This window comes from Papaver somniferum, chromosome 8, assembly GCF_003573695.1.
Source record: "Papaver somniferum cultivar HN1 chromosome 8, ASM357369v1, whole genome shotgun sequence".
NCBI lineage: Eukaryota > Viridiplantae > Streptophyta > Magnoliopsida > Ranunculales > Papaveraceae > Papaver > Papaver somniferum.
The window spans coordinates 123,689,748-123,704,881 of NC_039365.1; the positions used below are offsets into that span (position 1 = coordinate 123,689,748).

Below are 15,134 nucleotides of genomic sequence, written 5' to 3' on the forward strand. Positions count from 1 at the left end.
ACGGATGAATGGATATACACATTATCGGATATCGGAAATAAGCCTAACCGAAACACCCAATTCCACTGCCGTTACGTTAAGAGAAAATTATCCGTTCGTTTATCGGTATCGGATATCCGTTTACCGCTGTCGGATGGTGGCAGTAACGGATTGCGGATAATCGGTATCAGATTTCAGATAATCGGTATCCATTGACAGTAAGACTCCAGCAACAAAGCACTACTATATATAAAAAATTAAGAGTAAAGACTACGAGTCTTTTAAAGGCACAACTCAACGCTATAAGACAACATTTTTAAAACAGGGTTCAACTTCTCATAATACTCTTAGCAATCCCATGGTAATTGCTACAAAGAAATTATAACCAAGAAAAGGGAACTACATTGTTATCAACTCTCGCTTACCAACATCAAATTCGGAATAACTACAATCAACAAAAACTACCCAAGACAATTCAGCTTATTAGTCATCACTCTCTCATACTGTCATCACCTGCCTCACCTGCTTCTTTGACATCAATTGTAAAACTGTACTCTTGGTCACAACCCAGATAAGAGTCGCACATGAAATACAGCGTGTATGACTTTCTCCCAGTTTCTGCCGGGGCAGCAAACTCGAGCTTCACTTTCGATTTTCTCTGCAGAGACACTCTCTTAATTGCAAGCAACTGATTAGTCTTGCTATCACCAACTACCAGCCACCACCCTTCTTCTTTAGCTTTTGGATACCTGGGAGCATCCACCGGTCCCACCTCTGATCTACCTTCAAGATCCCGTTCAAGTGTGACTTGCAGCGAAATATCATCTCCAGCCATCACGTTATCACTCTCCAGCACCTCATACGTCATATCAATGTTAGGAAAACGGTTGCAGAAACGGGCTATGTCTAGTAACTGCGAATCTGACATCTGTAACAACTCCTGCCTCTCATCGTCCTCCATCTCCGCCAAATCAAATACTGTCTCTATACTCTTCCCTGGGTTCTCTTGACACCTCTTAGCCAGCTCTTTGGTGAAGTGTGGAAGCTGAAGAAGCATGGAATCACGTTCCCACATGCCTTGAGTGACCATTTGGCTGACTTCCATAGTAAGAAGAGCAAGGTCAAGCCAACCATTGCTAGAGATTACATCAACCATTGCTTGGAGAAGCCGACTAGCAGACAGTAGAACCTCTCGCTGATCCAATGCCAAGTTCCCAACAACCGTGTGCCTCGCGAAGTGGGCCTGGAGCAGCGCATTTGCCTTCACATGCGGGTCTGTACATCTGGGGTTCTCGAATGAGTATCTCTGATGGTTAATCAACCTCCGTATCAGTTCTTCCTCCCCTGGTCGCGAAGGAAGCTCAGCATACTCTGAAGCCGAAGCCAGAATCTCCAGAAGCCCCTTTATCTTTGTTTTGGACGTCAGTGAAGAACTGAATCGTTCTATGGTTGTGTAACTTATATAATAATACGACGCAATCATTCCCAGGTTCAGAGGAGAAAGATCTGTTTCATCCTCCACAGAAACACATTTACTTGCTTCCAAATCACTTAATGTTTTTTCCACGAGCTCCGAAAGGTGATCTGAGAGATGCCTATGGCTAACTCCCTGGAGATTGTAGTAGTTCGGATTTTGAGTGAGCCTCCTATACATAAATGTCCAGGTAATATAATCCACTGCAGCTTGCTTGTTCTCGATAACTCCAGCAACAACTTCCGCATTCAGATTATCATGCAAATAGTGCTGCAGATGACTCTCCACGGGAAAAGCTTCATACAAGAACTTTTTGTAGTATTCCTTCCTTGGAGCGTGGCAAAGGATGACACATTTGCCAGAATTATCCAACAGAGGTCGACTAGCATGACCCATCATCTGCAGTAGGTCAGTCACGGGGTAGTCAGTATGAGTATTTTCTCTCCCATCATAGTGTTGTGTTCCCATAACGACCACCAGGTGAGCTGATAACGGCATTCCCCAGCACATTGAATTGCTCGCAACGCAGACCTGAATCCAACCAGCTTCAAATAAATGAGTGACAATTTCAAGATCGACGCTGGAGAGGCCTTCGTGTAGGTAGCCCACACCATGACGAAGAGTGGCACTCAACATGGGCTCTGTGACTTTGGAAATGAATGACTCCAGTTCTTCCTCAGATTTCAGTAGAAACGGGGGACTCTCTCCCCCATCAGCATTAGAGTAAGTCATCAAATCAGCCGCAGTAAGCCTGGCATGCTTCCTAGTAGGAACAAATACAAGTGCAGGTTTCCCATTCCTGGCATGTTGGACAATGGCGGTGTAGGTTGGTTTTGTCATTGCTTGCATCCTTGCTTCGAAGTTAGCAATATCCACTCCTTGAATATGGATCTCCAGTGGAACGGGACGAACACCTGGCGGGAAATTAAAGAGCCCGTGAGAGGTTGCACCTATCCACTCCCCAAGATCTTTTGCATTTGCCAATGAAGTTGACAATACCACTATGCGGATCTTGTTCTCACTCTGACTTGCAATGTATCTCATTCTAGAAACAATTACCTCCAAAATATGGCCACCTTGACCCCCAATCAAGTGGAGCTCGTCAATGACAAAAAGGCTAACCTGTTGAATGTGTTTGCGATGCTTCCATCTGCGAGACAAAGAATCCCATTTCTCAGGAGTGCTTATAACTATTTGCCCTTTCTCAAGCAGTTTCAGATCTGTTGATGTTTCACCAGTCAGTTCCACCACTCTCAAGCCTAATCCCTTTCCAAACTTCCTTTCCCAATCACGATAACGCTCCTTTGCAAGAGCTTCCATAGGAGCAATGTAAACAACACGCATGACATTATTCGATCCTTTCTGATGATTCCTCAACACAGCAAACTCTGCACAAATTGTCTTGCCGCTTCCTGTTGGCGCTGCAACCAAGACATTGTCATCTGTATTATATAAGACAGTGAAGACCTGAGTTTGCACAGGGTTGAAGTGCTTGAACTCCTGATAAAGAGCCTCATATGCAGGATTTCTCAACGCAGTAACGGGCAGTGGCTGCAAGTCTAACAACTCAGTAGGGGGAGGGTATTTTTCTGGTAAAATAAGGTGTCTAAATGACACGGGTAATACTGACTGAGAGTTCAGCCACTTATCGGACACAACTCGAATGAAATACTGAGGAGGCAGCGGCTCGTAAATTGGCACAGTAAAACTTAACGTATGGTCTTCATCGAAATACTGCTTCTTCAGCATAAAATACTCGTGATGAAGAATAAACTCCCCATCATTATCCTCAACAATAACCCAAAATGGTTCCACGAATCCATGAACTCTGTCCTCCCACATAAAATCCGGCGTAATTGTAAGTTCGACTCTTAGAACTGTACGGGTGATGGGTTGAACATGTGCTGCTAGGTTCAGCTTTGGGAACTGGTGAATATATTTATGGAGCATTTTTCCTACCTTCTGTTGACGGATGAGCTCTCCAATCTCCGTAGAGGTTAAATCATAGTACCTGTCCCAGGCCAATTCTTTCCTCTCCAATTTTGTCAGCAAGTCCTTTTGGATACCATGGAACTGGCGAAGAGGCATTTGAACACTCCACATCTGCTTGCCAACCATCTTGCACAAATTCAAAGCCTTCTCAGCTACTTGAGCCCACCCTCTTTTCAATACAATCTCAAAAAGCGCTCGCATAAGACGTCCAGCACTCTACGAAGACAAAAAAAGACAAGTAAATAATCATAGCAGGATGTTAATACCTTATATGATCAAAGACAAAAAAATATCCATGCAGTGTTACCTGAGTGATGAACACCATATCAGATGTCAATGAGAGCCCTTCAAGCTTCAGCTGTGAAATGTACGCTTGGAGCAAAACATTAATTTTGGCACTGGGTTCTTCCAAGCTCTCCTTAACGGGAATAGGAACACGATCCAAAAGCTTAGCGAGTTCCATCTTCTCATCTTGTCTCACAGTCACATATTTAAACTCTTCGCTAAGTGAGAACAACCGACAAAGCTCGATATCACCCATTGTTGGCTTCAGATGCTCATTGTAAGTAGATATCGTTCCATGGGTAATATAATAATAACTGGCGATTCGACCAAGGTCAGTGACTTGGAAGTACCCGCTTTTCCTGTCGTACTTCACCAAATTATTCTTCTCCAAGACAGTTGCAGCAGAATGGATCTGCAGAAGAATTTACAACACCAGTTACTTGCATGTAAATAGAAACATCTAGAACTGAATGTATAAACAAAATAGGTCTTTTAAGCAGATTCACGTATCAACAGTTATATAAACATGCAAAGCTCAGAGGAGGATAATATTAGCAAAAGAAATGTTGGTCCAAATTCCATCTAGGGGCCTAAGTTCCTAACTCGTATCTTCTCCAACAAAATTCCAGCTGAAGCAGTTACTATCAACTTCAACCAAAATAATATGGGCCATGGCACAATGCATTCTTCATGAGACAAAATATATAAGCATGAGAACATCAAAGAAATCATCAATGAAACTAAGGTCCCCAAGACAAGACGAGAATGGTTAAGGTGTAGTGGAAGTAAGATTTCTTACCAAATCAGCCCTTCTTTCCTCCAAGAGCTTGTCCCTACTCAGAACATCAGCTGCCAAACCATACAGTGTTGGATTTCTCAACATGCGAATGTACAAGTATGTGTAGCCAAGCCAATTGCATGCTTCTTTAGCATTTTGAACTGTCCCCAAAACAATTTCAGCATTTAGCTGATCAGCCAGCTTTGACACAAACTGACTTTCAATAGGAAGTTGTGCATTCATGAGCGAGAGATAATACTGCAGTTCACTATGTCCTGTTATGATTATCCCTTCCCCGTATGTGTCATATTGAGGCCTCCCTGCACGACCAAGCATCTGCATGACGTCAAGAGGACTTAATTCAGTCCACGCTCCTTTCTCGGGATTGTATATCTGAGTACCCTTGATGATCACAGTGTGGGCTGGTAAATTAACACCCCATGCAAGGGTAGCAGTGGATACCAGCACTTGCACGTGCCCTTCAGCAAAAATTTCCTCGACAATATCACGGTCTGCTCTCGACATACCAGCATGATGAATTGCAAACCCATAAGGTAACAACTCCTTGAGATCATTGCTCTTGACAAACTCTATTTGCTCTCGTAAAATCTCACGGCTTGCACTATCCTCCTTCAGAAAACGACTAATGGTGTCATTAGCAAGAGCCGTATCTTTTATTGCTTTTGCTGTTTTCGCCGTCTCTTTTCTCGAATGAACAAATATGAGGACTTGGGACTTGCCTGCTGTGGCCATCACCTTCTCGTAACAGACGTCATTCATCAACTGGAATCTCTGTAAAGGCTTCTTAACTGTGATTCCAATATACTGTTGAGCAAGCGGGCATGGTCTGTAACTGTTGTCAAAATGGAATAGTCCCTTTTTCAGATCAACTCGTAAAAATAGAGCCACATCTTCGTAATTAGGGAGTGTTGCTGACAAACCAACCAAACGAATGTGCTCCTTCGTGGTCTCGATCAATCTAACAGTTCTTGCAACAATGCTTTCAAGCACTGGCCCCCTATTATCGTGAAGTAAATGGATCTCATCAATGATGACAAGCCTCACAAGCTGTGTATATGTTCGGTCTCCCGATTTTCTAGTGATGATATCCCACTTCTCAGGAGTCGTAACAATTATCTGTGTGTCATCAATTTGTTGGCGAGTCAGGGACTGGTCTCCACTTAGCTCTTTAACATTTACATTGTAGTGCTTAAGACGATTAGACAAATTTCCAACTATCTCAGCAACTAATGCTTTCATTGGTGCCACGTAAACAATCTTGTACTTGCTATTATCAAAGGAGCCATCTGGATTCCTATGCAACGCAATCTGCTGAAGTATGGTTAACATTGCCACATTCGTTTTCCCAGCCCCAGTCGGAGCACACAAAAGGAGATTCTCTGCTGTGAAAAGTGCGGTCTCATAAACTTTACTCTGTATCCTATTCAACTGACTCATTCCACCAAAGGCTGGTTGTGCCCAGTCAGGCATGACTGATATCTTAATAAGCTCTTCGCCAGGGGCAAGTGGTTTAAGCTTAGGCGCAGGCACATGAACTTCTTCGTACCCTTTGCTGTGATTCCGATAAGACCCATCAGGAAGAGTGCATTTCTTATTAGCCATCAACAAACCACCTTGCTGAAAAGATATACTTTCTAGGTCCAAAAGTTGACGCTGCCCTTTCAACCAACCACTCTCTGAGTCTCCATCAATCACCGGACCTCTCCTCTCCCAGTCTCTATCCTCATCCCCACCACCACTCCCGTCCTTCAATCGCCTAGCTTCTTCTCTAATATTTTTCTCCACAATCTTCTGCCGTTCTTTAGCAGTTGCCCTTGTGGCGTGTAACTGCTCAAGAATGGAAGCCAATTCAGGACCCAAACCCATCATTTCTTCCTCGATCTTCTTCCTCTCTTCCTCGTCTATTGCCCTTGCAAGACGAGTACACCACACAATCTTTAAGCGGTTCCGCAAAAGCACCTTGATTAGCTCAAACTTATCAAAATCCAAAATCACCAGGAGATTCCGCTCTACTTCCCTGTTGTCACCACCTTCAGCAAGCATTTTAAGTACATCCTCAGCAAGTGTCTGGCACTGTTGGGGGTCAATATCTCCGTATGCATTAGAAATCTTCCTTTGAAGCCAATAAGCATCAATGTCTTGGACATTCAAAGTCATACCCTCATTCGCGTCTTGCATCTCATCATCATCTATACCACCCATCTGCATAGCCCCAGCTCTTTTTGTTTCAGGTCCGTCATCTTCCTCATCTTCACCATCGTCGTCCTCTTGGACCTACCACAGATCATTTCAACACTGAAATTAGTATTTCAAAAATCAAATCAACCCTAAATAACACAAGCAACTGCAAAAACTCAAAAACAATAAAATATACCTGATCGTAGTCACTCTCGTCGTCCTCCTCATCCTCGTCAAACTCAACCGCAACACCAATATCATCATCAAGCGCCTCATCCCCATTACTAGCACCACTGGGAACATCACCAGCCCCATCTTGGTAATCCGTAATAAGCTTCCCAACAGACACAAGAAGATCAAAAGTAGTACTAGATATGGTACTCAACAACTTCTCAATCTCCCACTTCTTATCCACATTCTTAAGCTTATCATTCTTAAGCACAGCGATAACCTCATCAGCAGCACCACATAAGATTTCCTGTGGCTGTCCCCCTAAATGCTGTTGAATACAACTCAGTAGTGCCTCGTAAGCAGCTCTTGTCTCTTTTGTTTTAGGCTGATAAGCACCTTCCTCAGCTATATTCAAAACACTACTCTCTTGCAGACCACCACCACCACCTAAACGCCTTCGTTTACTATCTCTTCTCCCAGACGCTAGGTCCTCATCACCACCGCGTTCTTTCTTTTTCTTAGACTTGTTGATCTTTTCTTCGAGTTCTTGAGGTCTGCCCTTATAAGCTTTATCACCGAAGTGTTTTGGATCGATTTTACCCCACAGTGTTTCTGGCTCACCAGTTGGTTCATGTGTATCACGAGGACGTGAATCGGTTGTGAGTACTAGACTTGAATTTGCTCTATACTCGTATTGTTTAAATCGGGCGTGAGCTTCGGCTCCACCCCCTCCCGGATGTGCCATTTAAGTTCTGCAACTCTCGATGACTATATCCTGAAACAGAAAAACCACAAACAGAAATTAGGGTTTTCTCGCGATTATAGGTTTTTCTAGGGTTTTAAGTTCAGATTTGTTCAATCAGGTCAGTAATCAAAGGAGATGAATGATAACAGGCAGAGAGAGACTTACGGTGATTGAATGAACGATTTGCTTCTTCTTCTTCTCCGAATTCCGATAGGATAGATATGCAGAGAGAGATTCAAACACGAGGTCTGGGAGCTGAAGTTTTTATTCTGTAGAACCGCCTTTGAGATTTCGTCTTGAGCAAGGAGATCTTCTTTAAGGTCGGTTTTCTATTGGATCAGGGTTTGTCACTCGGGCTTCATTAGCCGGCGGTTCTATTTTGGGCCATGTAAAACCCGACTAGTTCCGCATACCTATTACATAAGGAGGAAGGATCCCTTCACACGTTATATCTCACACTTTAACCTATTTTTTGTGAATAAAAAACAAATGACATCAGATTCGAAGTTAATATTTTGGGATATAATCTTATTGCAAAACGTTACATACCTGCCAAAAATAAGTTCATTCCGAGACGTATAATACCACCACCGTCTACCATTGTGAAAATGAGCCGTTGTAAATCAACGGAATTTTTACCATAGAAATTAAGATGGATTATTTATTTGGTTTTTGGTACTTATTTTTTGACCTAAACCTGAGTTTGGTCTAGCATTTGTCCAGACTTTGCGTTTGGTCTAAAGACCAATGTTGACCTGCATTGATCGGGTTAAGTCATGACGTGTCTAAACATTTGGTTAATTAATTTGTCATTACTAAATTATATTTATCTTTAGTAACAATGACTGACCTTGTCCTAACCCCATCAAACACATGGATGATCCACATTACATCTTAACACAACTATGAGATAAGTGGCTAAGATCTCGAAAGTTCTTTTTTACATTTTTTCATCTCTCATCACGAACAGAAACACCATCTCTTCTCCACCTTCGTAACATTCAAACATACAGAAGCCCCTTCATTTTGAAATTACTCATCTTCTCTTTTTCATCTGTGATTAATTAAAGAACCCCTATTCATATTGAAATTAATTTTCTTCCCTAAAGTTTTCAGATTGAAATTAAATTTCACATTTAGTTTAATCTGTGATTAAACCCGATCTGATATCAGAATTCATTTTTTCAATTTGTTTTTTCAAACCCTATATCCATTAATCGCATGCCGTCAAGGTTTGATTTCATCTTGATTTTGGCTCTGATTTTTGATATTTTTATTCGATGAAGCTCTTTGAAGGAATTTTAAGGTTTTTACTAGGTTCAATTTTTACTTGGGAGGTGTAAATGTAGAGGTTGGGGATGAAAGCAGAGGCGTCTAGTTGAAGTTTTAGAGTGCCCTAAAATTGAAATAATGGGGTTTTTAGGATTCGTTTTGTGTTCATGATGTTACCAGTTTAAGGTACTTGAAGATGGGTTTGTAATGTGCTATTGTTCTTCTCTGCGAATTCTGCTTCTTTCGTAATTTTGGCAGAAGATTTATACAGATTGAGCTTATTATTGATGATTGTCTTTGTTTTTATGTTATCATTTTGGCTTCATGATTTTTCTTTATAAGATACTTGAATTTGTAATATGAAGTGAGGTTGAATGATAACCATTGAAATGGAAACTGTGATTTTTAATTTCGGGAAGAATGAAGAACATGAAATTTAGGGTTCTTCTTCAATTAGATTTAGATTGTTAACGGTCACTTAACGACGTTGAGTAATTTATTTATTTTTATTTCTTTTAGCAATTATTAAACAGAAGTCATGACTTAACCGGGTCAATGCGGGTCAACGTTGGTCTTTAGACCAAACGCAAAGGCTGGACAAATGTTAGACCAAACCCAAGTTTAGGTCAAAAACTGAGTACCAAAAACCAAATAACCCAATTAAGATACGTAGATGGTGAGGTTTAGTATTTCGAAATATGTTCATTTTTTGTAGTAACGGAGAGCTTCATAAGAGGAACATATCCCCAAAATATTAGCTTCAAATCCTTTATTGTTTGAATCTTTTTACCTTAAAAAGACGTCTAAAATGTGAGATAGTGTAATAATAAACATGTGAGAGGATCCTCTCTCTCACATAGGATCTAAGTTTTTTGTTTTAAAGGCTCACGGGATGATGAACTCTGATCATCAATTAGTAACCATCTCTAAAACCCCTTATCCTACTAAACTGTGTTAATCAATCAACAACTTAAACACCCAATTACATCTCTCACTCCACGTTGAGAGTTACGCTAAACTCCCTTTCCATTGGTCGGTCAACGGAACCCTCGTCTCTGATTGGTTGAAAAACAAGTTATACCCCCTATATTTCGTGAGCGATAGCATTGACCCTTTTTTTTGTATTTGGTGGTCGACTAAACCTTTGATTCTGATTGGTTGAAATTTTAAATAAATTCTTGCACCGCATTTACATGATTTCAATAAAATTCTGGCCATAAGATGTTGAATAAATAAATAAATAAAGAAAAAAAGCGGAAAATCTTATTGATTACATTAAAAAAAATGTACAGAAAATCTTTGGAAAATTTGATTATTTCCGTATTTTTGTTTTTTTATCCCAAATCCTAATCTAAAAAAGAAAGACAAAAAAAGAAAATTATACGGAAATATTTTTTTTATTTTTAAAACTGAAAATTGTAAAAAGAAATAAAAAAAATTATACGAAAATATTCTTTTGATAATGAATATTAAATGAAACTAGTTGGATGCCTAACAAGCTAAGCTTCAGTGGCATACTAAGAACAGGTTACCGTGCTAGCCTACCAGCAAGCCTCATGAGGAACCAGTCAATAGAGCCGAAGCGGATAGGGGGCTGATTATGTCGCAAGGGGGCAAGCTAACTCTACCTTCCAATTGTATTGCACCATCAGGAACTCGAACCTGGGACCTCCTGGAGCGCATCAACCTTTGAGGAACGGGGATGACCAGTTGAGCTAGCTACCTGTTTTTGTAATCTTAATATTCTCTTGGTTATTTTCGTATTTTGTTTTTTTTATCCCAAATCTTAATCTAAAAAAAAGACAAAAAAAGAAAAATTATATGGAAATATTTTTTTGATTTTAAAAACCGGAAATTGTAAAAAGAAATAAAATGTGAAAATATTCTTTTAATTTTTATACCCGAATTTGTAAAAGGAAATAATTTTTTTTATAAGAAAATATTTTTTTATATATTTTATATGGAAATACTGTATTACCACAGATAAAAAAGAATCTCGATTTTTTTAACTACTTTTATTGATTTTAATTAGTCAAAGGAAAAAAAACTATTTTTAGATTTATCTTACGTGAATATTTATTCGAAAATTTTTCCATGTTTATCTCACGTGAATAAATTTTATTTAATTATAGTTTTAAGGAAAAATTTTAAGTGTAAATATATGCATATATTCTACTAGGATATGACCCGTGCCATAACGGCACGGGCTTTGATTCAGAATGTTTGCTTCACTTGTTCGATTAGTTATATTATCGTGAATCATACTCCTTAGGAGTTCAATGTGCAATAAGACATCATTATTGTGACGATTTTACAATACTATGAATTTGTATCATGTATATTACTTTATATCATTAGTTGTTAGTGTGATGGACCTGATGATCGATCTATCAACAATGTAATTGGTAATGAAACATTTTTCCACCATTGTTTTTATGTTTATGAAGTTGCAAAATGTGATAGTCCTATTTCTATACCGCCAAATTATCATTTATCGCTTTTCTACCCATTGCAATCATTCGATGATGCATGTGTATGCAGTTCAATTACTTCGATTTACTGAAATTTTTTAGTATTCCTAGTTATAATTGAAGTGAATCTCCAAAAATATTATTATTAATTCGGTTAGAGTACCAATTCGTATACGTTAACCCATAAAATTCAACTACATCTGTGTTTCCCAATAAAGAAATCTTGTGGTTGCTCATCTTTTCCCGTCATTCGATTTTAGGCTCCCTTTGTCATTGCTTGAATAGTTCTATCAATTTTTCCATTTGGTTTTATTAGTGTAACCTTCGAATAAAATTAGGGAAGTATGTTAGATTCTATTGGTACTGAACGGCTATTAAACCTAAAACGTGTTCCAATAATGGTAGCCTTCTTAAATTCCTATCCATCGGCGGTCAACCTATGAGGGAGGTAATGTATTTCCATGGTATTTTTTGGTCCTCTTTTATGTTCTTGGTGTATGAAAATTTTTCAATAAACTTTCAGTAACCATAAATTTTGCAAGCGATACGTGAAATCTGATTGATACCATCAGATTTCAACCAAAGATTGTGAAGTAACACATGAGAGGGTGTTCTGTGATCATTCTATTTTAAAATCCTACATGAAAGATGTGTCCATCAAATCCTCATACGGGTATCAGTAGGCATAAGATGGTCAATCAATGGTTCTTGATATTCTAATGCATTTTTTTGTCATCGAATATAATTCAAAACCAATCACATCCTCTTGGAGTCTTAGGATCTAGGGGTGGGAAAGTATGGATCTTAAAAACGGCTTCCCTTCAGATTTCGTGTTAGAAAAACTTTTGCTTATTGTCAGATTCCTAGACAATAATGATATATAAATCTAATGTGAAGGCTTCTAATGATCCACACCGTAACCAATATACCAAAAACCAAAATAGTTATTTCTAGGAAATGTATTTTTGTCTGACGTTTCCCTAAAAAAGAAAGCAAAAAAATAAAATCTCTAAGATATGCCTGCACCGTATGAAGAGATGTAATTTCAAGGTTCATATAATATAAATAAAAAGAATATTAATCAGGAATCCTCAATCCATTTGATACCAACATGTACATGACATAGTCCAAATAAGAGGCTGAAACTCTCCAGCAAAAGTAGCAATACAGTTAAAAAAATATTTAAAAATTCTAAGGGCAATAACAATGGAACCGGGGCTTTCTTCGCTAATTATTTTCACTCCATGAAAATCTTCTTGATTTTGCATCCAAATAGTGATCTAGATTATGCCACATATTTAATAAGTTTTTGAATTTCCTCTCCACTCTCTTAATGTCATTTATTTGGGAGTTAGTTTTCCCCATTTAATGTGAAACCATTTCTTTTATTCAAAATTAAATTCTCTTTTAACTTAATCCCTTTCATAATCAAAATCTATATTTTTAGCATATAAAAGAATGATGGTGCCTCATGGCTAAATTTTTTGGTCATATACGCAATTTGATTTCTTTTTGTTTTTATTCATTAATGTCGTATTTTGTGATAAGGATTTTGTTTCTTCGTTTGAAGTTAAAAGATTTTCAAATATGATTGTTCTCTATTCATTTTTACTCTTATATTAGGTTTTCTAATACCCATATCATTTAATCTTTTATTTTTTTTATGTTGTCCAATTTAACTTTGACTTCTTCGGCCAAAATCAAAAAGATTTTCACGGAGTGAAAATAATTAACGAAGAAAGCCCCGGTTCTATTGTTATTGCCCTTAGAATTTTTAAATATTTTTTTAACTGTATTGCTACTTCTGCTGGAGAGTTTCAGCCTCTTATTTGGACTATTTCATGTACATGTTGGTATCAAATGGATTGAGGATTTCTGATTAATATTCTTTTTCTTTATATTATATGAACCTTGAAATTACATCTCTTCATACGGTGCAAGCATATCTTAGAGATTTTATTTTTTTGCTTTCTTTTTTAGGAAAATGTCAGACAAAAATACATTTCCTAGAAATAACTATTTTGGTTTTTGGTATATTGTTTATAGTGTAGATCATTAGAAGCCTTCACATTAGATTTATATATCATTATTGTCTAGGAATCTGACAATAAGCAAAAGTTTTTCTTAAATCTGGGCTCAATCTGAACCCTTCTTTATATGATAAAAATGTAAATTGAAAATCTTAAATCTGGGGCTCAATCTCAACCTTTATTTATATGATAAAAATGTATATTTAAAAACTTAAATCTAGACCGTCTTTTATGTGTCCCAAATGTAGATAACCGTCCATTTATATATCCAAACTATAGATGGCTTAATCTGAACCTTCCTTTATATATCCAAACTATAGATAGCCGTCGATGTGGAAAAACACCATTGTCCCTTATAATATAGATAGTCGTGTGATATAACGTGCATTTTTCCTTATTCAGACTACATAACATATGGAATAACAGGTTCGACATATGTATGGAATAACAGGTTTAGTGTTCGAGTGTATATATAGTTCCTATGGGTTGCAACAATTTATATCAAGGATAAGTGCACTGATCGGACACAGTTGTAGTATACTAAAAATATTTCCTACTTAATTATATCTAGTCACTCCTATATTAAGGGCAGTTGAGTTCCCTATGATGAAATACTTTGCTTTCTCTGAGAGTGGGAAGCTCGTTATTCCTTTCTGGATTATCCAAAAATACTTAAGAGTGTGGGATGTTTATTTGACATAATGATGGAAGAAATCATATATAACATAGGGGCATCTTTTCAATAATGCATTTATATTTGGTGTGCACGTGTTCATAGTCTCTCAGGCATCATCTAATTCAATGCATACTTTGATCTTTTGAGATCATTGGTAAAAAGTTGTGATTATTTTTTATTTTGAAGACACATTAATTCACGTAACAGGAAAAATCCCCAAATACATTGACTGAACATTTTAAGGCCATTATAGCCAGTAACTCCGGAAAAAACAAGAAAACATCTTTTGCGGCTTATGGGTGTGAAGTTGGAGAGGAAAAACAAGAGAATACGGGGAATACATCTCAGCTCCTATAAATATTTGTATTGTCTTTCAATGTGAATGGAATCATAAATTTTGGTTTGGATATTCTAACTCAAATGCATTTTTGTTGATAGAAAAGCCATGGCAGCAGGAAAATCCGAGTACATTGACTGAACATGTTAAGCCATTAAAGCCAATAACTCCTGAAGAAGCAAAAATAAATCTTTTGTGGCTTATGGATGTGACGTTGGAGAGGAGAAACAAGACAAGACGGGGAATAAATCGTAGCTCTGATACAGGTGTATGTATATATAAATATATATATATATATATATATATATATATATATATGTGCACGGAATTGTAAATTTAAATTTTATTTTTAATGCGTTTTGTGCCCACATGACCCAGGAGGTATGATGTTAGGAGTAATATCAGTGCATGGTTTAGTTAGAGGTTGGGTTTATGTGCATTGATATATTTTATATGTACATCATTTATTGCTAGATAAATAAAAAACATGTCACTGGGATTTTCCTGAGAGAGTTTTGAACCCATAAGAGAGGGAAAAAAACATTTTAATTTGCTAATGCATATATATATATATATATGTATAGGAACTTTGCAATCAGTAGTGGTTCTTAAAAAGCCACGATTGGAATCACTGGATCCAGAACCAGCGACGATAAACCGCCAAAGGCATAAAAATACGAATGCAGAGGAAAGAAACCAGTACCATGGTTTAAGTTCAGGCTGAG

General features: G+C 37.9%; 1 protein-coding gene across 1 annotated transcript; it reads right to left on the minus strand.

Moving 5' to 3' along the window:
- Positions 1-204: 204 nt before the first annotated feature.
- LOC113302878 (DExH-box ATP-dependent RNA helicase DExH12-like) lies at positions 205-7,936 on the minus strand. Its single transcript, XM_026551837.1, has 5 exons — positions 7,789-7,936; positions 6,904-7,653; positions 4,530-6,803; positions 3,753-4,142; positions 205-3,661 (listed from the first exon to the last, which is right to left on the minus strand). Exons 2-5 carry the CDS (start codon positions 7,621-7,623, stop codon positions 470-472), a joined length of 6,576 nt encoding a protein of 2,191 aa, XP_026407622.1. The 5' UTR covers positions 7,624-7,653; positions 7,789-7,936; the 3' UTR covers positions 205-469.
- Between the last annotated feature and the right edge of the window lie 7,198 nt (positions 7,937-15,134).